At 46.9% G+C, this 21,236-nt stretch overlaps 1 protein-coding gene across 1 annotated transcript in view; it reads left to right on the top strand.

The window, feature by feature from the left end:
* The window catches only part of LOC136642153 (zinc finger protein 420-like), a 28,846-nt gene extending 18,005 nt beyond the window's left edge, over positions 1 to 10,841 (top strand). The window contains exon 6 of the mRNA XM_066618410.1: positions 9,460 to 10,841. Coding sequence (XP_066474507.1) covers positions 9,460 to 10,568 — 1,109 coding nt within the window. The 3' untranslated portion in view covers positions 10,569 to 10,841. The remainder of the gene's footprint in view (positions 1 to 9,459) is intronic.
* The last annotated feature ends 10,395 nt before the right edge of the window (positions 10,842 to 21,236 follow it).

Genomic DNA, 21,236 nt, shown 5'->3' on the forward strand with positions numbered 1-21,236 from the left:
AGCCCTTTAGTTCTAGTTTTATGGGAGTGGAATGGGATGCATGAAGATGACTACATGTCCCGGCAACCCTTGCGCTCCCCGTCCCTGCTTTGGGAGATTTGGTTGGCTGAGGGCGGGAGACGTGATGGAATTGTCAGGAGAGGCAGCCAGGGAGGCTTCTCAGGCAAGAACTCTTAAGAAAGTTAGGCGGGTGGGAGGCTTTTGCCCTTCTGGGAGGGAGGGAGCTTCTTTGTGGGGCTGGGGGAGAAGGGTCTTCTTTGCAGCCCCCTGGAGTGTCTGCGGGGCAGAGAATACTGAAAGCTCTTCAGCTGGTGGAGCTGAACATGGGGTGACAGCCAGGGAAGAGGGTTGGGGGTGCTTGTTCATGTGTAGGGGAGGGTCTGATGTTGGGGGTGACCTGAGCATTTCATGCTGGGGGGCCAGGATGGTCATATCTGTGGCCAGAAGGTGACTCAGGCCAGCCTTTCCCCAAATGGGTCCATCAGCCCCCTGGGGGTGCCACCATCAGCCAGGCTGGTCCTCACACACCCACCAGAAGATCCACTGGGCTGAACCCCCAGAATTGGTGTGACAGTAGCCAGTTTATATGGGGAGGGGGACAGGGGACTCCATGGAGGGCCCAGAGTGACCAGATGTCTTTTTTTTTCCTAGCTCATGTCCTCTTTTTTAGCCTTGTGTCATGGGAATGAACTTAAATGTCCTCCTTTTCCCTATGAGCAGGCAGCATTCAGCCTTCTCGGAATGAATAAATTATATGTAATAAACCATATGTAATATAGTTTTAAAATTGATAATAATATAGTGTTTCTATTAACCCCATGAGATTCATATATGAGATTTTTTAGCTTTTATTTTGCCATTTCCTACATTTTTCTTGGATATCCTACATTTTGGGGTGCCTGATTCTCTTTTGCGCTTTGGTCATCTGGTCACCCTGCCAGTGCAGGACTTTGGTCCACCACCATCACCCCCCCCCCCACACACACACACCACTTGGGACAGTGACTTTAACAGGAGCTGCTTGCTTGCTTGCTTGCTTTGGAAAAGGTAGCATCCCGGCTTGTGTGTCACAAGCAGGTAGCTCAGTTGAGAGCCAAGCCCCCCCCCCTTACACACTGCAAGAGATGACAAAAGAAACAAGGGCTTTAGCTACTTGGTCTTGATCTTAGTCTCCTGACTTTACTGAGCAGTGGGAACAAAACCAAGTCATGGAAAGCCGCTGGAACTGGGACTTCATCCTAAGAGCTGTCTGGCTCAAGAGAGGGCTAGAGGCTGTAGCAGAGTGGCAATCTTGTATGTTTAGGACACTGGGTTCAGTCTGCAGCATCACTACTACTACTACTACTAGTAGTAGTAGTAGTAGTAAATTTATTGTCATTGTGCTACAGCACAACGAAATTTATGCACCTTTGAGATACAAGCATAAATATATACTACAATTCCAACAATCATATTCTACACACTCACCCACACATTCTATACAACATGCATCATAATATAAAAACGGTATAACAGACCATAATGCCCAGGAGCATGGTAACAACTATATCACCTTATTCAAAGTAATTATGGCTGCGGGATAAAAACTGTTCAGGAGTCGTGTGGTACTGCTCTAATAGTTCTGTATTGTCTACCCGAAGGCAACAGTTCAAAGATCTTATGAGCCGGATGGAAGGGGTCTCTCAGAATACTGTGTGACTTCTGCAGACAGCGAGATGTATAGATTTCCTCCAAAGCTGGTAGATGAAGGTTGATGATGTGCTGCGCGATCTTAATAATTCTCTGCAGAGCTTTTTTGTCCCCTACAGAGCAATTTCCGTACCACACCAAAATATCATAGGTTAGGACACTTTCAATGGTGCAACAATAGTAAGACATAAGCAGCTGCTGTGACAAATTTAACCTCCCAAGCTTCCTCAGAAAATATAACTGCTTTTGTGCCTTTTTTTAAAATCAACATGCTGGTGTTAATAGTCCATCAGAGGTCCTCTGTGATGTAAATACCTAGGAATTTGAAACTAGCAACCCTCTCCACCTCCTCACCATTTATGTATAATGGTGTGTGTACATCCCTCTTTTTCCGGAAGTCAATTATAAGTTCTTTAGTTTTTTTGATGTTAAGTGAGAGATTATTTTCTTTGCACTACAATAACAACTCCTGTACCTCCTTCCTATAAGCAGACTCATCATTCCCACTAACAAGCCCCACCACTGTAGTATATCGTCTGCAAATTTTATAATTTCATTGGTGTTATGTGATGGGGTACAATCATGTGTATACAGGGAATAGAGGAAGGGGCTCAGCACACAGCCTTGGGGAGCTCCTGTGTTTGATATCAGAGTGGAAGAATGATAAGAGCCCATCCTAACTGACTGTGGCCTATTTGTCAAAAAGTCCTTTATCCACAGACAAATGTCTTGCTGTATGCCCAAACTAGTCATCCTAAAAAAATGTCATTTCTCTAGTAAGAAAAGGGCCTTAGATAGGAAAGCTGGTACTTGGAATTGCTGTCTGTCAGAGCAGGTATCTCTGCAATGGTATACAACAGCTTCTGATGTCTGATACCATTCCTGGCTTGTTTCTTTGTGTGAAAGTTCATTCCTCATTCTGCCTGTGAGCTGTCCAAATATATATTTTAAGCACATATTATATCCATCAACATGGCAATACCCACCAGTTTAAGGGGTCTGGATTGCTATTATGGCTCAGTGAAGGAGCTGGAGAAAGCCTTTTACCTGCCAGAATGACTTAGGACAGTGATGTGTAGGTGTGTGTGCATTTTTAATGCACCTGTTAGTAAATAGTCCAAAGGCAACTTATAAAAATACTAAAAAGATTTTAATATCTTTTAGGTCTGTGTTATCTTGGAAAATTAATCTTTTTTGTTGTTGTTTCTGCTTTCTTCTGACCCCTTTTTACCCCTACATAGTGTGGAGTGATGTCTGTGCTTGATTCTGGATTCGTTTTTCTTCCCAGAGAAATGGAAAAGGCTACGGTGGAGCCAGCTCAGGTAGGATTTGCTCAGGAAGCTGCTGACGGGTTTGTGATGGCAAGGAATAAGCAGAGAGTGGGTGCCATGGATTGAGGTTGCAGTCCTGGGCATGTTTGCATAGAAGCAAGCCCCACTGGGGTCAGTGATGCATAGCTGAAAACCAGCATGCACAAGATTAGGCCACTGAGATGAAAGTATCTGACTAAATTGTCTGCTTGAGCTCAGAAATGGGAACTTGGAAATGCAAGCTCTGCCTGTCTTATCCGTAGATTTGTAAGAATACAAAAATCCTGTTTCTTCCAAGTGTTTGGGTGTGTGTTTGTTGCAGATTTGTTTGTTTGGTGTTAGGTGCTGGGGGAATTGTATGAGTTTTGTTGCATCAATTTTGCTCTGTAAGGGTAAACTGCATATCATTAAGGCTGTGCCCTTTAAATAATTTGGAGGTTTGTCTGATTAACCCTTCATATAGTTGGGATGCTGAAGGAAGCACAGGGTTACTTGCAGTTTTATAAACACAAGCTGCTACTGATTCTTGGAAGGGAAGGCTATAATTTTTTCCTCATTCCCTGATGAAGTAAAAAGGGGGGAAAAAGAATGAAAATATTCTCAGAAGTTTATCTTGTAACCTTGCTGATGAACTGAACCAACACTGTTGAAGTAAGAGCAAGCAGCTAGGCAGATAAAGAATAGAGAAATGGAGCATGTTTATGACAGACTTCTAACTGTGCTGCCAGTAGAGATGAAGAGGATGGCGCAAGAAATAGGGCCTTCTTGGTGGTGGCGCCCCATCTGTGGAATTTCCTCCCCCTGGAATTGAGCATAGCTCTCTCTTTGGAGTCCTTTTTGCTGGGCGTCAAGATTTATTTTATTTAGGGAAGCTTTTAAATGTTGATATCGGGAGGGGGGGGGACTGGTGCTTTTTATGAAACATCATTTTAACTGTGATCCAACTGAGTCATTGTTTTTATGGCTTTAATTGTTTTTATATTAATGTTTTAGCATTGTTTTATTCATTGTATTGAAAAATTATTTTGTAAGCCACCTTGAGGGCCCTTAAGCGGGTGGAAAGGTGGGGTATAAATTCCTCAAATAAATAAATTCCAAAGTACAGAATTCTATTCAAATCTTTCCCTTATTGGGAATTACAGGTAAGCGCTACTTAACAATGGGGATACTTAACAATGGGTTCTCCAATCCCTTTTGTTTTTCGATTTGGTTGTTAAGCGAACATCCCACCCAATCTAGTGCCTTTGACGTGTAAACAGACACTCTCTGCCAGACACTTGCTGGCTGCACAGGCTACCGGGAGATAGGCTTCCTCTTCTTTGCATTAAGAGCCTCTCTGTTGTGTAAACAAACACTCTGCTGCAGGCTATGGGAGACTTGATTGCCTCATTAAGAGCCTCTTTGTTGTGCTTTCCCCACCGTCATATATGCAGTCCATCATTATGCGGTCCGTTGTTAAGCAGCACACACCTGTATTGAGTTCATACTGAAATGAAAGAGTTATTTAACAGTTTGTTATTTAATGGTTACTTGTAAGTGTGGTTTGAAATAATTTTGTCTTGATATATTTGTTGTACAACTGCATTTAATGTATATTTGTTGCACAAGCATGTTTGGATAGACTGTATCTTGTATGACTTTGTGCAGTGATTTACTGAATCGCAATTCAATAATTTCTTCACTGATTAATTTACTAAAGTTTCAGTTTATCTTTGTTTTTATCTGGCCCACCTCACCCCAGCACTGTCTGTTCTAGTGGCTATCTGCTGGTGTTCTTTTGCATCTTTTTAGATTGTGAGCCCTTTTGGGACAGGGAGCCATTTAGTTATTTGATTTTTCTCTGTAAACCGCTTTGTGAACTTTTAGTTGAAAAACGGTATATAAATACTGTTAATAATAATAATAATTTTTAGGCCTTATAAATATCTGGCGACCTTGTAAATATTTTCCAAGAGCGTTCCTTTGGCTAAAAACAGGAATCTAAGCAAAAATGCCAAACTAAAATGAAAAAAAAAAAAATTATGGCAGTGGTAACAATGTTGAAATATCTGCTTGGGCAGCACAGAAATGTTTTCCTCTATGTCTAAGGTAAAGATCAAGTAAAAGAGACGGACTTTTTTCTGCAGAGGCTGGTGACATTTGAAGATGTCGCCATATATTTCACAGAAGGGCAAGGAGCGCTGCTGGACCCTAACCAAAGAGCCTTGTACAGGGAAGTCATGTTGGAGAATTATGGGAATGTAGCCTCATTGGGTAAGTAATTCTTATTCTCTAGGAGTTGGAAGGCCGGGATAATCTATGAGATAGGAACATGTTTACTGCCTCAGTGAGGTCTTGACCAGCCCTACATATGGGCTGTATCATGTCAGGTGGGGTTTCCCATGGTTAAATGTTCCTTCTCACACAAAAACCCTATACATACAGTCTGTATTGGGAGGAAGGTGAATCAAGCCCAGGAGGGGGGCAGGATTAGGGGTGACACACACTGAATCCCAATCCCCTTCCCTGGCCAGATCCACCTTCATGGAGCAATGAGGACTTGTGCCAGTGATTGAACTGGCACAGATCTGAGTTGCCCTATAGTGACTGCTGGGGCTTACCCCAGGGTAAGGGGACAAATGTCCCTTTACCAGAGGAGACCTCCTAGCAGCCAAAAGTCTCCTACTGGATGCATCGGCAACCGTGCTAGTGCTGCTGCATTGCTGCGTAAGGAGTTGGAATCGGGCTGATAGAAACCTAGCATGACATGAAAATGCAGATTTCTTCTAGGGTGCTCTTGGTTCACACAGGGCAACACTGACCAGGCCTTGCCATTGCTTCATGAGCATTGAGAGGATGTCCTAAAAGCATGCACTCAATCCTTCCTTGTAGCTGTCTTCCAGAGAAGCTTTTCCACCGATAATTTACATTTAGGAATACCTTGATGAACTTCTGAGGGTTGTAGTGGTTTAAGAGGTACTTAGTCCTGGAAGATCCAGGTTCAAATCCCGGCTCGGCCATGAAACTTCCCGGGTGATCTTGGGCCCAACACTGTCTCTCAACCTCATCCGCTCACAGGTACAAAAGGACAAAAAGGAGGGGAGGAACCTTGTACACAACCCTGGAGGAAGGGCAGTATAGAAATGTGAAAAGTAAATATAGGGCGGTATGGTTGGCAACCTTCAGTCTCGAAAGACTATGGTATAAGCTTACAGCACCTGGTATTCCCAGGAGGTCTCCCATCCAAATACTAACCAGGCCTGACCCTGCTTAGCTTCCAAGATCAGACGAGATCGGTATAGACATGTGAAAAGTCAATCTCTGTTTTAGAGAATTCTGCTAAATCTGTATTTTTTCACGCCTACAGGATTTTCAGGCCCAAAGCCTGGCCTCATCTCCCAGTTGGAACAAGGAGAAGAACCGTGGGTGCCAGATTCTCAAGACTTTGGTGAAGCAGAGACCCCGGATAGTTGCTCAGGTGAGGAGTCAGAAGTAAAACCTCAACTGGTTGATTAAGAAAATCCCCAAATTTTACTGGAACTCTCATTGCAGCTTGTAAACTTGTGAAATGTCCTCCCCAAGTGCCTCTGTTATCAAGGACACACCAGAGATATGGTGTCCTAATGGCAGAATTTCTCATATCTTTTACAAGTCAACCTTACCAGTGTGGACAAGTCAATCCTGCTTTCTCTTGGGTCAATGCCTGTCATTTCAGGCTTTTTTTCTTCTTGTATTTATTCAGAGGAGGTGTATACCTCTGCCCTGGAGCAGGCATCTCTCCCACCATCCTCCATCAATGAAAAATCCAATTTAACCTGCAGAAAATGTATTTCCTTTCATAAAGAGCCTCATGACTTTCATACACATCCTTTGATTGTGGTCTGGTACTAATGTAAGTTAGAACTAAGGAAAAAATAATCTTTCACTAAAAAAAAAAAAATTCCCCTCAGAATGCCTTGAATGCTCCACACCAGTATGAGATGAGATGTGTGAGAATAATGGGATGATTAATATAGAGCTACAAAAGGACAAGAGTAACATACAGACCTTGCTTCTTCTTCCTATTGAAAGCCCCATTTGAGTGGCAGACCATGATGCAGAAAGATGGTTGCTCGATCCCCACATCTCTGTGGTTCAAGCCCCATTATTCTAGCATGGTCCCCACCCAAATGGCTGCAATGTGAAATAGCATTCGAGCTACACCGGGACTGGAATTAGTCAGATGGGGCCAACTGTACTGTAAGTGTCTAAGGGCCCAATCCTATCCAGCTTTCCATCACTGGTGCAGCCACAATGCAGCCCTGAGGTAAGGGAACAAATGTTCCAATATCTTGAGAAGGCCTCTGTGATTGCCACCCCACACAGGATGCAGTACATGCCCCATTGGCACAGCTGCCCCGGCACTGGAAAGTTGGATAGGACTGGGCCCTAAGTTGGCAAATCTTAGATAACCTCAGCTGACAATTTGATGTCCACTATTTAGTGTCTTATATCAGTGGTTCTCAAATGTTTAGTACTGGGACCCACATTTTAGAATAAGAATCTGTCAGGACCCATCGGAAGTGATGTCATGACCAGAAGTGACATCATCAAGCAGGAAAGTTTTTAACAATCCTAGGCTGCAATCCTACCCACACTTACCCAGGAGTAAGTCCCATTGACTATCATTATTAAAAGTATATACATAATAGCCTGTTCAAAGTACAGATCTGTCACATTTCCCCAAATGCAGTCACGTGCCATGGTAGCATCAAGTCTAATATATTAAAAATAAAATATTGAAATGAATGAGGACTCACCTGAAATTGGCTCACGACCCACCTAGTGGGTCCTAACCCACAGTTTGAGAAACATATGGTTGGCAACCTTCAGTCTCGAAAGACTATGGTATAAGCCTACAGCACCCGGTATTCCCAGGCGGTCTCCCATCCAAGTACTAACCAGGCCTGACTCTGCTTAGCTTCCAAGATCAGACGAGATCAGTCTGCCCTTTTGTAATACATACAGATGTAACACTGTCTTATATTATTACTGCAGTGGGTGGGTGATGCTATTTAGACTCCAGCACCAAAATATCATAGGCATTCTGGATGGGTGAGAGAGAGACAGAGACAGAGACAGAGACAGAGAGAGATCCAAATAACAGGTAAGGAAGGAAGAGCAACTGCTCTTTCTTTCTTACAGCAAACCAATGTCTTTTTTTTTTTTTTTTGCACCCAGCCTAATTAATTCCGCATAATATCTCTGCCACGGTATCTTACAGTCTTCCTACTGGGACTGAGCCTAGCCCATTCTTGAGACCCCTTGAGGTGGTTGCCTCAGGCAGTAGCGTAGCCGGGGGGGGCTCTAAGTACTGCAGGTGCCGCAACATGCTGTATAAGCGACCCCTCCCATGTGCCGCCATGGTTCCAACAACAACCACTAATTTAATCTGCAGAAAATGTAAGACCGTAAAATCTAGTGTCAGAGATATTTTGATGCCAGAAGTTTAACTAGCACCACCCACCTGCTACAGTAATAATATAAGAAATTGAACAGAGAACATCAAACTGCCAGCTGACATTATGTAAGAGTTGCCACCTCAGCTAGACACTTAACTGTAAAGCTGGGCCCACCTGAACAATTTCAATCCCAGTGTGGTTCAAGTGCTACTTCACTACACAACCATTTGGGTGGGGGCGACTGCCAGAATAATAGGGCTTGAACACAGAGATAGGGTGAAAAAACAACCATCTTTATGCATCATGGTCTGCTGCTCAAATGGGGCTGCAGTACTTACTGCCCCCCTCTTTGGCTGCTCTACTGGTAGTAGATTGGTGTGGGTCCCACCTTCACTGCTCTTCCTCCAACTCCATGGATTGGAAAAGGAGAAGAGGGCTGGAGCAGAAGAAGAGCGGCATGCTGTAGCAACTCTGTCCTCCACACTTCCTCTTACGCTCAGCCTCGCTGTTCCTTTTCCAAACCTGGAAGTGAAAGGAGCTGAAGGGACACAGTGTGGCATTCAGAAAAGACATTCCTGACAGGGCCAATCCGAGACCTGAGGTGGTGGGCCAAATGCTGCCCCTGTAAGCCATAAGCCCCATAAGCTGGGAGCAACTTTTGGCCCACCACTTCAGGTCTTGGATTGACTCTGTCAGGAATGTCTTTTCTGTCTTCCCTCTCACCCTTTTTTTGCTTGACACTAACCTGATTGATGGACTTTAAAACTTGTTTAGTACTTTTTTTAGCATTTTAGTTGGTCCTAATACAGGTGTTGTCCTAATTATGTTTTTGGATTTTTTTCTTAATGGACCAACTATGTTTCTCTATTATATTTCAATTTCTTCAGGCTGTTTGTTTTTGGCCTCCAAGGATTGCCATTTTTCCTGAGCTTTCTTCTCTCCTAGGCTTAGCAGTCAACCCGGCCTGTCTTTGTCCTTTATCTTACCAGGTGAGCCCGCAGAGAAGGACCTGTGCCCTCAGTGCGGGCAGCATTTTGCAGTCATGCACCAGAGAGTCTTCATGGGAAAGAAATCCTTTCGATGCTTGGCTTGTGGGAAGTGTTTTGCTCATCTTGTGACACAACAGGGAATCCACACGGGGGAGAGAGCCTACAAATGCCTGGAGTGCGGAGACTGTTTTGAACTGCACTCGGCCTTTGTCAGCCACTGGAGAATCCACACAGGAGAGGAGCCGTACGAGTGCCTGGAATGTGGGAAGTGTTTTCCTCGGCCCTCGGCCCTTGTGAAACACTGTCGGGTCCACACCAATGAGAAACCCTTCGCGTGCCTGGAGTGTGGGAAGTGCTTTGCTCAACAGTCCTACCTTCTGACCCACCAGAAAATTCACATGCGAGAGAAACCCCATAAGTGCTTGCAGTGCGGGGAGTGTTTTGCTGACAATCCAGCCTTTGTGAGGCACCAGAGAGTCCACACAGGAAAGAAACCCTATAAATGCCTGGAGTGTGGAAAATGTTTTGCTGACAGGTCGCATGTGGTGACTCACCAGAGAGTCCACAAGGGAATGGAGCGTTATAAATGCTCGGAGTGTGGAGAATATTTTGACCAGCATTCTGCCCTGGTGAGCCACTGGATGGTCCATACTGGAGAGCAGCCCTACGAATGCTTGGAGTGTGGGAAGTGTTTTCCACGTCCCTCCGCCCTCGTGAAGCACTGTCGTGTCCACACGGATGAGAAACCTTACACATGCTTGGAGTGTGGGAAGTTTTTTGCCCAGCAGTCGGGGCTTGTCAAGCACCAGCGCATTCATACAGGAGAAAAACCCTATGCGTGCTTGGAGTGTGGGAAGTGCTTTGCCGACAGCTCGTCCCTCGCCAGGCACAAAAGGGTCCACACGGGAGAGAAGCCTTTTAAATGCTCGGAGTGTGGGAAATGCTTTTCGGACAGGTCCAACGTTCTGGCTCACAAGAGAGTCCACACGGGAGAGAAGCCCTACAAATGCCTGGAGTGTGGGAAGTGCTTTTCTCATCGCTCGCACATTGTGAAACACCAGAAATTCCATATGAAAGAGAAGCTCTCTAAATGCCAGCAACCGCTGAGGTTAGTCAAGGAAAAGCCTCATCCGAGGACCATCAAAGAAGAAGCACCCTAAACGCCGCTGGGATATGTTGTTCTTTGCAATGGGTTTCACTATGAATGATCAAAGGCCTTTGAGGACTGCTGTCGTCGCAAATTCATGCTGCACTTGTTGCAAAATCTTTGCTGGGTCCAATTTCATGTGTTGGAATTAACCTTTTGTGAGGGGTGCCCCCAAAAGTGGAGGTCTCTGGGCATCACCCGATGGGGTGCCGAGGGTCGGCTGGATGGTCTCTTGGGACCCCTGGGTGGGGGGTCCACCTCCCTGGGGTTGCTTGCAGGGGAAGCCTCAGACCAAGCCAGGGGGAGGGGGTTCATGACACCCTTGTCCTCCTCCCTGGAGGCAGGACCTGAGGCCCTTGGTCTTCAGGCAGGGGCTCCAGCCTCCTGCCTTCCCTCTACAGAACTGCCTGTCATCACAGGCCTCCCTGCTTTTATCCTTCCCAGCCACACCCCCGGCTCCTCCCCTTCCTCCCTCTCTAGGCTTAAAGGGGCCCTGACCCTAGCTGGCTTCCCTCCTCTTTGGTGGTTAATGGTGACCCAGCCCTGCTCACTGCTCAGGTCAGGTGAGCTTTGGGGGGACAGTCTCTCCCACACAGCTGCCCTACGTCTTACCTGGTCAGCTGGAGAGGTGGTGGCGGTTCTATGGCCAGGCAGTTCTGCCCCTGGCCTGCAACCAGGTAAGGCAGGGGTCGGACAAGGGTTCGTCCCTGACACCTTTCTACGTGGCCTGGCTTCAAGTTGCCTTAAGAGCCACTCAAACCGCAGCGCAGGGGCTAAATCTGGCATTTGTGCTGATCCATCCGCCTGATGAGCGGACCTTTCGGTTCTGCTCGGGCACTGCACGAAGTTCCCCTCAATCGGGGAACAGGGATGCTCTGGACAGTTGTGTCTGCTCAAATGTCCTGTTGTGTGGCCTTTTGGGGCGTCGGGAGGACAAAATGGCTGCCCAGGGCATACCTGTCCTCTGGACAAGGAGGACTTTGCCCGGCACCCAAGCAGAACGCAAAGATGCAGTCCAGACAGGAGCCACATTCTGGGCTCACAGTAGTTGCAACCTTCAGCGCCGCTGCAAGGGATTGCCTTGGCCTGCCTGAACTTATTTGGGGTCTACCACCAGGCTCCCAAATCCTACTCTCTGGTTCACTCTGAATACAGATTTCATTGGTGAATAGTAAGGGCATGACTTCCTTGGTAGTGGCACCACAGCTTTAGAATTCCTTGCCTAGGAAGATCTGTGAGCAACATACTCTTGTTTACATCAAAGACACTTTGAAGAGTTGATTTTTCTGTAAGGTTGATGCCAGAACTAGCATTCCGGCAGTGCAAGGCCCCTTATGGTGGCATGAAAGCTGGACTGCAAATGGATGTGGTGTGGTGTATGCAGCAGTGGCTCCCAAACCCTCCACTGGCACTGCTAAGTTAGGGGCAGAGGCATGTTGTGAGAGGGCGAGGGGGGTTGGGGTGGGGGGGGGGAGGAAGGGCAGGGGGTGGATCTTAGCCCCACCACCATGTGCCCAATCCTACCCCCTCTTTCCCAGGCTGCCCCACCCTTTTCTCTCCTTGGATGTATGCCAGCAAAATGGCTAATCTGAAGAGACCAGTAGGTGGGGGGGGGATAAGTAAAATGTACCAATCCCCCCCCCCCACCATGGGATGCAGTATGTGCTGCATTGGCTCAGCTGCATTGGCACAATGGTGAGGGATAAGACTAGGCAGTTATTAGTGCTTTTAGCTGTACTTTTATCTGTCACCTGGTTACGTACGAGTCCATTTTTTCGTAGTTGTCCATATTTTAAGCTTTTAATGCTTTGTTGCTGGTTGTGTTTGAGGATTTGGTTTTAACAGGTGATGCTTGATAAATTCCATGGCAACCAAGTACTGCTGTAGCCCATTTTGGAGCTGGTTGCAGTGAATGGCACTTTCCAAGGCCCAAATTAAAGATGGGAATGAGGGACTTGTGGCTGCCTCTGACCTGCATGTCTTCCCCGTTTCTGGAGTACTGTCCAGTGGGGAAGACCTTGGTGTGGTGTGAGGTGATTGTGAGTTGTGTTTATTTGCTTCCCGCAAGTGCCTTCTTTGCGGGGGGGGGGAGGGGTTGGGGGGGAGTGTGCAGAGACCAATAGGATCATCTTGTGCATATCCTTGATATTATTGGAGAATTGTGGGGATTTACTGGGTTTGTTTAACATGTATATACCCCCACCGTATCCACCAAATGCTTTCAAGACAGTGTTCAGGGTTAAAATGCATTGTTTCATGTGGTTACTGCCAAATGAGAAAATCAAAAGCGGGAAAAATGAGCAGCCCTCACAACACAGCATTTTAAACGCAACCAGCAGATGAAACTATACAATATCCTGAAATTCAGAGGCCTGGGTGACACAACCCTATTCACTTGGCAGCTAAAATTCATGCAAACAGGCGACAGGGCCAAGCACACAGTGCTTGGGAGAGCACTTTGGGGCCAAGGCGCAGCTATTGAGAAATCCTGATTCTCAGGTCTGAGGGCCTTGCTAGGGGACTTCTGAACAGGCAGGAGCAGGAGACTTGGGGCCCGCAGCCACAACAAGGCTCCCTGTTAATGCTTAGCCTTATGTAATGTTGAGAACTGGACTCAATTCGGTGTTGCCTGTTTCTATTTTCTCCATGGGGCTTTATATATTGTGTGGAGCAGGGAAGCTCAGGAGGGCTGGAATATAAACTCTAGTGTGTTATGGAAATAAATGGAAGCCACCAGGAAGGTTCTAATTTGGGTTGAGGGAGTTGGTCCCAACCACAGAAACTTGTAAAGTATTGGGTGGGGGTGGTGGTGGTCCTGCATTGGCAGCTGTCTGCCACTGCAAGGTGACAACCCTCTTGAAGGTTTGAATCCATTGGTTTAATTGAGATCTGTGGCGGGTGCTGTGTCTCTAGACTTTATCCACCTCTGTCTTTCTCTGCATAAATGGATTAATTCTGTTTTTATGAGCTTGAGGCAGTGGCGTAGCTAGGGGGGGTGCAAAGCACCAAGTTTTGCCGGGAGCCTCACTGTTTTGCAGTGTGCAAACGGCCCCTTCCCTCCGTTTTGGAGCCATTCCAGGCGATGGAGCAAAATGGAAGTAAATGCCTTGAATGGCTCCGAGGGGGAAGGGGAGGGGCCACTTGCACATTGCGGGGAGGCTCCCTGCAAAACTTGGTGCTTTGCACCCCCTCTAGCTATGCCACTGGCTTGAGGAAAAGTCCATGACACTTAACATCCCACCTTCCATGTATGCTGGTGTGAGTAATTTGGAGCACTTCAACAGTCTGAAAAAGAAAGAACTAAAACTTTGCTGCCTGTTGACTTGGAGGCTTTCCCCTCTTGACTGGAGATTAGCTCTTGACAGGCCTGGGTTAAATTGGATGAATAGCAATAATTAGATGAATAACTGTACATCTATATGATGGTTTGTTCATTTTGCTCTCTCTCTCTCTCTCTCTCTCTCTCTCTCTCTCTCTCCATATATTGTTTGTATATTTTGCTCTCTATAATATATATATTAGCTTTCCTATGTATTTTATTCTGTACAGGATAAGTTGTATCCTAAGGTGTGCATGCAGAAATCAAGTGGCATTGAGCACTTTTCCATGTGCAGTTGCACATATGGAAGAAATCATGTAACGAGGCACTAACAATGTTATGTATGATGTCTTGTGCTAGGTGTTGCACAAGCGCAAAGCCCAGAGAACTTTATGCTTTCACTCATGCACAAATGAATGAGTTGCAAAATGAGTTGTATAAGTCATCTTTTCAAACTCTTCTTTTAATTCAGATGGCAACCTGACTCTCTCTTGTTCCCGAATTCACTTAACTGGTGCCTGACCAAAAGGTGCTATTTACAAATCTTCCATCCACAACCATTTAAACCGCCGTGCAACTCGTCTTAAAGGCAAACCTTACCTTTTTCTGTTTTCCTATATCTTTAAATAAATTTCTAATATCCATTTGGAAAACTCTGTCTTGTGGTTCCCAGTGTTTCTCAAGCTGTGGGTCGGGGCCCACTAGGTGGGTCATGAGCCCATTTCAGGTGGGTCTCCATTCATTGCAATGTGTATTTTATTTTAAATATATTAGACTTGATGCTGCCATGGTATGTAGCAAACACCATGTATTTGAGGACATGTTACAGATCTGTACTTTTAATAGGCTACTATGTATATGCTTTGAACAATGATAGTAAGAACATAAGAACAGCCCCGCTGGATCAGGCCATAGGCCCATCTAGTCCAGCTTCCTGTATCTCACAGCAGCCCACCAAATGCCCCAGGGAGCACACCTGATAACAAGAGACCTCATCCTGGTGCCCTCCCTTGCATCTGGCATTCTGACATAGCCCATTTCTAAAATCAGGAGGTTGCGCATACACATCATGGCTTGTAACCCATAATGGATTTTACCTCCAGAAATTGGTCCAATCCCCTTTTAAAGGCATGTAGGCCATATGCCTACATATCACCACATCCTGTGGCAAGGAGTTCCACAGACCAACCACACGGGGTAAGGGTGGATAGGATTGCACCCTTTAGGATGTTTGGGGAATTTTAAAAAAACATATCAGCAACTGCTTGAGAGGGTTAGGAGGGTGGGTCTTGGTTTTAAATTTTTTTTAACTTATTGTAAACTTTTACTTAAATTTGATTTTGTTGTATGGGTGATGTTAAACATTATCCTTCTTGATGACGTCACTTCTAGCCATGATATCACTTTCAGCAGGTCCAACAGATTGTCATTCTAAAAAGTGAGTAACAGTGATAAAAAGTTTGAGAACCATACTGACCTAAGTCATTCTATAGTATCAAGCCCTAGTATATATAGTATATACTATAGTATCAAGTATAGTATCAAGCCCTAGGAAGAAGGGCTACTACAATTCCCAGGCGGGGGAGAGAGTGGGTGGGAAAAGACTATTTTCCAATAATTTTCCTGCCCGAACAGCCCCTCTTGACCAAGGAATTAAGTTGGATAGAGGTTAAAAGAGAAGATGTTTCAGACCTAATTGACAAATTAAAGATCAATAAGTCACTGGGCCCGGATGGCATCCACCCAAGATTTATTAAGGAATTGAAGAATGAAGTTGCTGATCTCTTGACTAAGATATGCAACTTGTCTCTTAAAATGGCCACGGTGCCAGAGGATTGGAGGATAGCAAATGCCACACTGATCTTCAAAAAGGGAAGGAGAGGGGACCCTGGAAACTATAGGCCGGTCAGCCTAACATCTGTTCTAGATAAGATGGTGGAATGCCTCATCGAAGATAGAATCTCAAAACACTGAGGTAGAATCAGCATGGCTTCTGTAAGGGTAAGTCTTGCCTCACAAACCTTTTAGAATTCTTTGAAAAGGTCAACAGGCTTGTGGATGCGGGAGAACCTGTGAACATTATATATTTGGACTTTGAGAAGCATTCGACACGGTCCCTCACCAAAGGCTACTGAGAAAACTCCACAGTCAGGGAATTAGAGGGCTGTTCCTCTCGTGGATTGGGAACTGGTTGAAGGCCAGGAAACAGAGAGTGGGTGTCAAATGGACAATTTTCACACTGGAGAGAGGTGAAAAGCGGTGTGCCCCAAGGATCTGTCCTGGGACCAGTGCTTTTCAACCTGTTCATAAATGACCTGTAGAAAAGACTGAGCAGCGAGGTGGCCAAGTCTGCAGATGACACCAAACTTTTCCAGAAGTTTCCAGAGTGGTGAAGACCAGAAGCAATTGTGAGGAGCTCCAGAAGGATCTCGCCAAACTGGCAGAATGGGCAGCAAAATGGCAGATGCGTTTCAATGTCAGTAAGTGTAAAGTCATGCACATTGGGGCAAGAAATCAAAACTTCACATATAGGCTGATGGGTTCTGAGCTGTCTGTGACAGATCAGGAGAGAAATCTTGGGGAGGTGGTGGACAGCTCGATGAGAGTGTCAACCCAATGTGCGGCGGCAGTGAAGAAGGCCAATTCTATGCTTGGGATCATTAGGAAAGGTATTGAGAACAAAACAGCTAATATTATAATGCAGTTGTACAAATCGATGGTAAGGCCACACCTGGAGTATTGTGTCCAGTTCTGGTCACCGCATCTCATAAAGGATATAGTGGAAATGGAAAAGGTGCAAAAGAGAGCGACTAAGATGATTACGGGGCTGGGGCACCTTCCTTATGAGGAAAAGCTACTGCATTTGGGCCTTTTCAGCCTAGAAAAGAGGCGCCTGAGGGGGGACATGATTGAGACATACAAAATTATGCAGGGGATGGACAGAGTGGATAGGGAGATGCTCTTTACACTCTCACATAACACCAGAACCAGGGGACATCCACTAAAATTGAGTGTTGGGAGGCTTAGGACAGACAAAAGAAAATATTTCTTTACTCAGCGTGTGGTCGGTCTGTGGAAATCCTTGCCACAGGATGTGGTGATGGCATCTGGCCTAGATGCCTTTAAAAGGGGATTGGACCAACTTCTGGAGGAAAAATCCATTATGGGTTACAAGCCATGATGTGTATGCGCAACCTCCTGATTTTAGAAATGGGTTATGTCAGAATGCCAGATGCAAGGGAGGGCACCAGGATGAGGTCTCTTGTTATCTGGTGTGCTCCCTGGGGCATTTGGTGGGCCGCTGTGAGATACAGGAAGCTGGACTAGATGGGCCTATGGCCTGATCCAGTGGGGCTGTTCTTATGTTCTTATGTAGAGGAGTAATCCGATGACCAGAAAGGCAGCATATAAATACCAAGTTATTATTATTAGTGGGTCACCCACAGGAGCCAAGAAGGAATTTTTATTTCAGTGTGAGTTTGCCCTTTGGAGCCAGCATGGTGGGGGGTCGCATCCACTTGACATTGAATAGGGGTGGAATGTTCTTATGACACCGCACCCGTGTGTGTGTGTGTGTGAGACTTGAGCTTCACATTGGGAAGCCCGATAGACTTGGGCTCCAAAGACTTTTCCAGCTGTCTTTTCCCTGCTCTATTCCACCCCTCCCCCTTTGGGAAGGAGCCCGGAAGAAACTCTGTGCCCCCTGATAAAATTCCTTTTGGTGGCTCTGGAAAAAGGGCACCTTTTAAAGCAGGGGGAGAGCAACTGTCCCTCTTCACCCTCAGTTGTAGCCTTTTTTTTTTTCCAGTGGCTGTTCGGTTGTGTTTTTTATTTTGTTAGAATGTGAGCAGTTTGGGGACAGAGAACCATTTATCAATTTCTCTGTATGTAAACTGCTTTGTGAACTAATCTATCGAACAGAAGGCTATATAAAGATTCTTAATAATTAATATTCGCGTTGTCATTTTTTTATTTAACAAAGGCAGTTTTTGTTAAAGGTCATAACAGGTTTTGTTTACACAAAGGTGGTTCACATTTTAAAAAAACAGAAACTGATAAATACATAAGAAAAGCAAACAACAACGTCATACAATCAAGGAAAAAAAGAACAACGGCATGTAAATACAAAGTCTCTTGACCAGGTTTTTTTTTAATTTTTCAATATGCCTGGCCACAAAAGGCTTCAGTCCTGCATCACCAGATACATCACCAGAGGGTTTCCCAGGAATTTTGGTCCATCACAATGACAGTGAGCAGCCCTCCTCCCCATCTTGCCAATGTCACAATGATGCAAGCCCTCCCCCCCCCCAGGTCATAATACCAGCTCTTATAAAAAAGCTCCCCCTGCCTGAGCTTAGCTCAGTTGCCTCCCAGGTAAGACTGGATGCAATCAGGTAAGTCTGGGTGGGACCCCGGGCCCTAGACCCCGCCCGATCCCCCTGCGGGATGAAGATGCACGGAAGAAGGCGCAGATACAGAGCCACACAGACAGGACAAGAAGCCAGCTGGTGAGCCACCCACCCCTCCCCTGCCAGCCCAAGATCCCAAAGACCCACAGTCCCCACTTGCCCCAAGCTTACGCGCCCGGGGTGGTATGACCTGGAGCACAGTCTGATGCCACTGCCCACGCCATGGTGTTAGGCCTGAGTGCCACAACAACGCAAGGGGGGCATTGCCCTTGGGCTGCCATCCGAACCACACATGAGATGGCTGCAGCTCCACACTCTGCAACATGCCCACATGCCTCGAGGAGCAGAACTGATGGCAAGACAGGAAGTTACCCAATGAGAAGGTGGAGCACATGGAGGGCTTCAGTTCCCCCCTCAGAGGCCACCCCGATCATGTCCGGGAGGCCCCCCCCCGAGTCCACAGACAAGGAAGGCCCACTGCACGTGAGATGGGGACCACCAGTCTCCCCCCCCCACCTTGCTTAGGTTTTCCTTGACTCATTTTTTTAAACCATATACGGCCACAAAAAGGATTCAGTCCCGCATCCCTAGGTGTGCTCAGAGGGTTGCCAAGCAACTAAGCCACTTTGTTTTGTCATGCTGAAAGTGAGCAACTCCCCCACCTTCACCTGCAACCCTCCCAATGTGACCTTTCCCTCCCGGGTCATAATGCCCCCTCTTGGGTAAAAAGCTCACCCTGCCTAAGCTTAGCTCAGTCACCTCTGGGCAGTCAGAGCACATCCCAGGTGAGGATGGCTGTGATGGGGTAAGGATGGGTAAGCCCCCTTGCCCCCTCATTGACATGGGATCTCTATTCTTTTCAGGTCCATGTTCCATTGAGAGGTCAGTGATGCTGTCATCCAGCACTTCAATCCACCCTGGAGGGTGAGTAGCTCTCAAGAGTTCCCTCTCCCCCTTGTGAGAGTGCCCTGACAAAGGCATTGTCAATTGGTGATGTCACACACCCCTCTGTCCTTGTCAGCCCATTCAACATGGGGGATGTTTGAACTTTTCAGGACCCACGCGGCCAAGTGTGAGATGGGAAGCTGCACTGGTGAGCTCCTTCCTCTTGCATCCCCCCCGTCAGTGCCTCGATGTAGGCACTGTTGATGTCACACACCAATACTTCCTCTTGCCCACCCATGTGACAACAAGGGGGTTGCCTCCTCTGAGCTCCACAACAACGCAAAGGTCCTGGGGTGGAAGAGCCTGGATATCGCCAGAGGTGGAGGGGGCCATGGCTCTTGGGCTGCCATTTGGATTACATGGGGTTTGAGGCATGCAGTTCCCACAGCTGGTGACGTGCTGATCTCGCTTATCCATTTCACAAGGGGAGGTGCTCTTCTTTCCAGGTCCATTCTCCCATTGAAAGGCCAGGGATGTGTCTTCTCTTTACTTCCACAGACATTCCTGGAAGACGGTGTTGGGACATTCTCATCACTGCCATGGCGGCCACTGTTGCCATGGGCAGCAGTGCCCCTCACTGCTCTGGCATGTTCCCATGGTGACCCAGGCCTGACTTGAGTCTCTCTCTTTTCCCTGCAGGTTCAGCCTCAAAGCCTGAGAAGAGGACAACAGCCTGACTCAACCATCCTGACCATTATTTTAAGGGCCCCATCAAAGCCCGGCCATTACCGGCAGATGGGGCCTCAAAGGTAGCCGCTAACGTGAGTAAGGATGCAATCCTAACTGACTTTCCAGCATGAAATAGCTGTACCAGTGCAGCTAAGTCAGCGCTGGAAAGTTGGTTAGGACTGCGCCCTGAAAGCACGTTCCAGCCACGCGGATGCCCAGCTGCGGAGAGATGGTCCAGGGGTGGCTGGTCAGGTCTCCCTGAAGGTTCAGCCTCGAAGCCTGAGAAGAGGACAACGGCTGTGACGACCATCCTGACTCAACAATGGGCCCATCGTTTTAGGAGCCCCATCCCATGCCCGGCCATTACCAGTGGGTGGGGGCTCAAGGGCAGCCGCTAACGTGACTAAGGACACAATCCTAACCGATTTTCCAGCACTGACATAGCTGTACCAGTGTGGTGTGCACTGCATCCTGCAGTGGGGAGGCAGTCAAGGGGGCCTCCTCAAGGTCAGGGCATGTTAGTTACCTCACCTTGAGGGTTTCATTGCAGCTCAGTCAGTGCTGGAAAGTTGGTTAGGATTGCGTCCTCAAATCACGTTCCAGCCACGCGGATGCCAGGCTGTGGAGAGGTGGCCCAGGGGTGGCTGAGCCTTAGTCAAGTCTAGCTGAAGGAGTGCCCACCTTCCCTTTAACTAGGCAATGCATTCTTCAGGTAGTGTCAGACAGGTGAGCTTTCTATTGGACCTTGGGCAAGTCCAGCTGAGAGTGCCCACCCACCATTTAACCTGACAGTGCAGTCCTCAGGTAAGGCTAAACAGGTGAGCTTTCTATTAGGCCTTGGTGAAGTCTAGCTGAGAATGTGCCTCGCCCACCATTTAACCCGGCAGTGCAGGTGTAGCCGGTTGCCCGAGTTGGAGCCGAGAAGGAATTTTTCCCTGCTGAACCCACATTGGCCCCCAGGGAATGCAGGTTTTTTGCCTTCTCTGCACTGCCTTCCTCTTGGGCTCCTGCCCCTTGGCATGGCGCTCAAGAGGAGTTAATGAGTGGGGTTTTCGGGGCCACCCCTTGGAAGGTCCCAGTGAAAGTACAAGACTGAATGCTTAGTAGTTAACCCAGAGCCAGAGCTGGCCCAAGGCTTCCTGGTTTCTGATGTGATGTGCCAAATGCTGCTGTTTCCCACTAATGTAGGTAGAGCAGGGCGACCAGATGTCCTAACCATAAAAGAGGACAAGGCACCCCCAAATGTAGGACATGATAAAATAAAAGCTAAAAACATTCTTATATTGACTTCATTGATTTCATTCCTTTGAAGTTGTACCTTGATGTGAAGAATGGCTGT

The sequence above is a fragment of the Tiliqua scincoides genome, chromosome 2 (assembly GCF_035046505.1).
Source record: "Tiliqua scincoides isolate rTilSci1 chromosome 2, rTilSci1.hap2, whole genome shotgun sequence".
NCBI classification, from domain to species: domain Eukaryota; kingdom Metazoa; phylum Chordata; class Lepidosauria; order Squamata; family Scincidae; genus Tiliqua; species Tiliqua scincoides.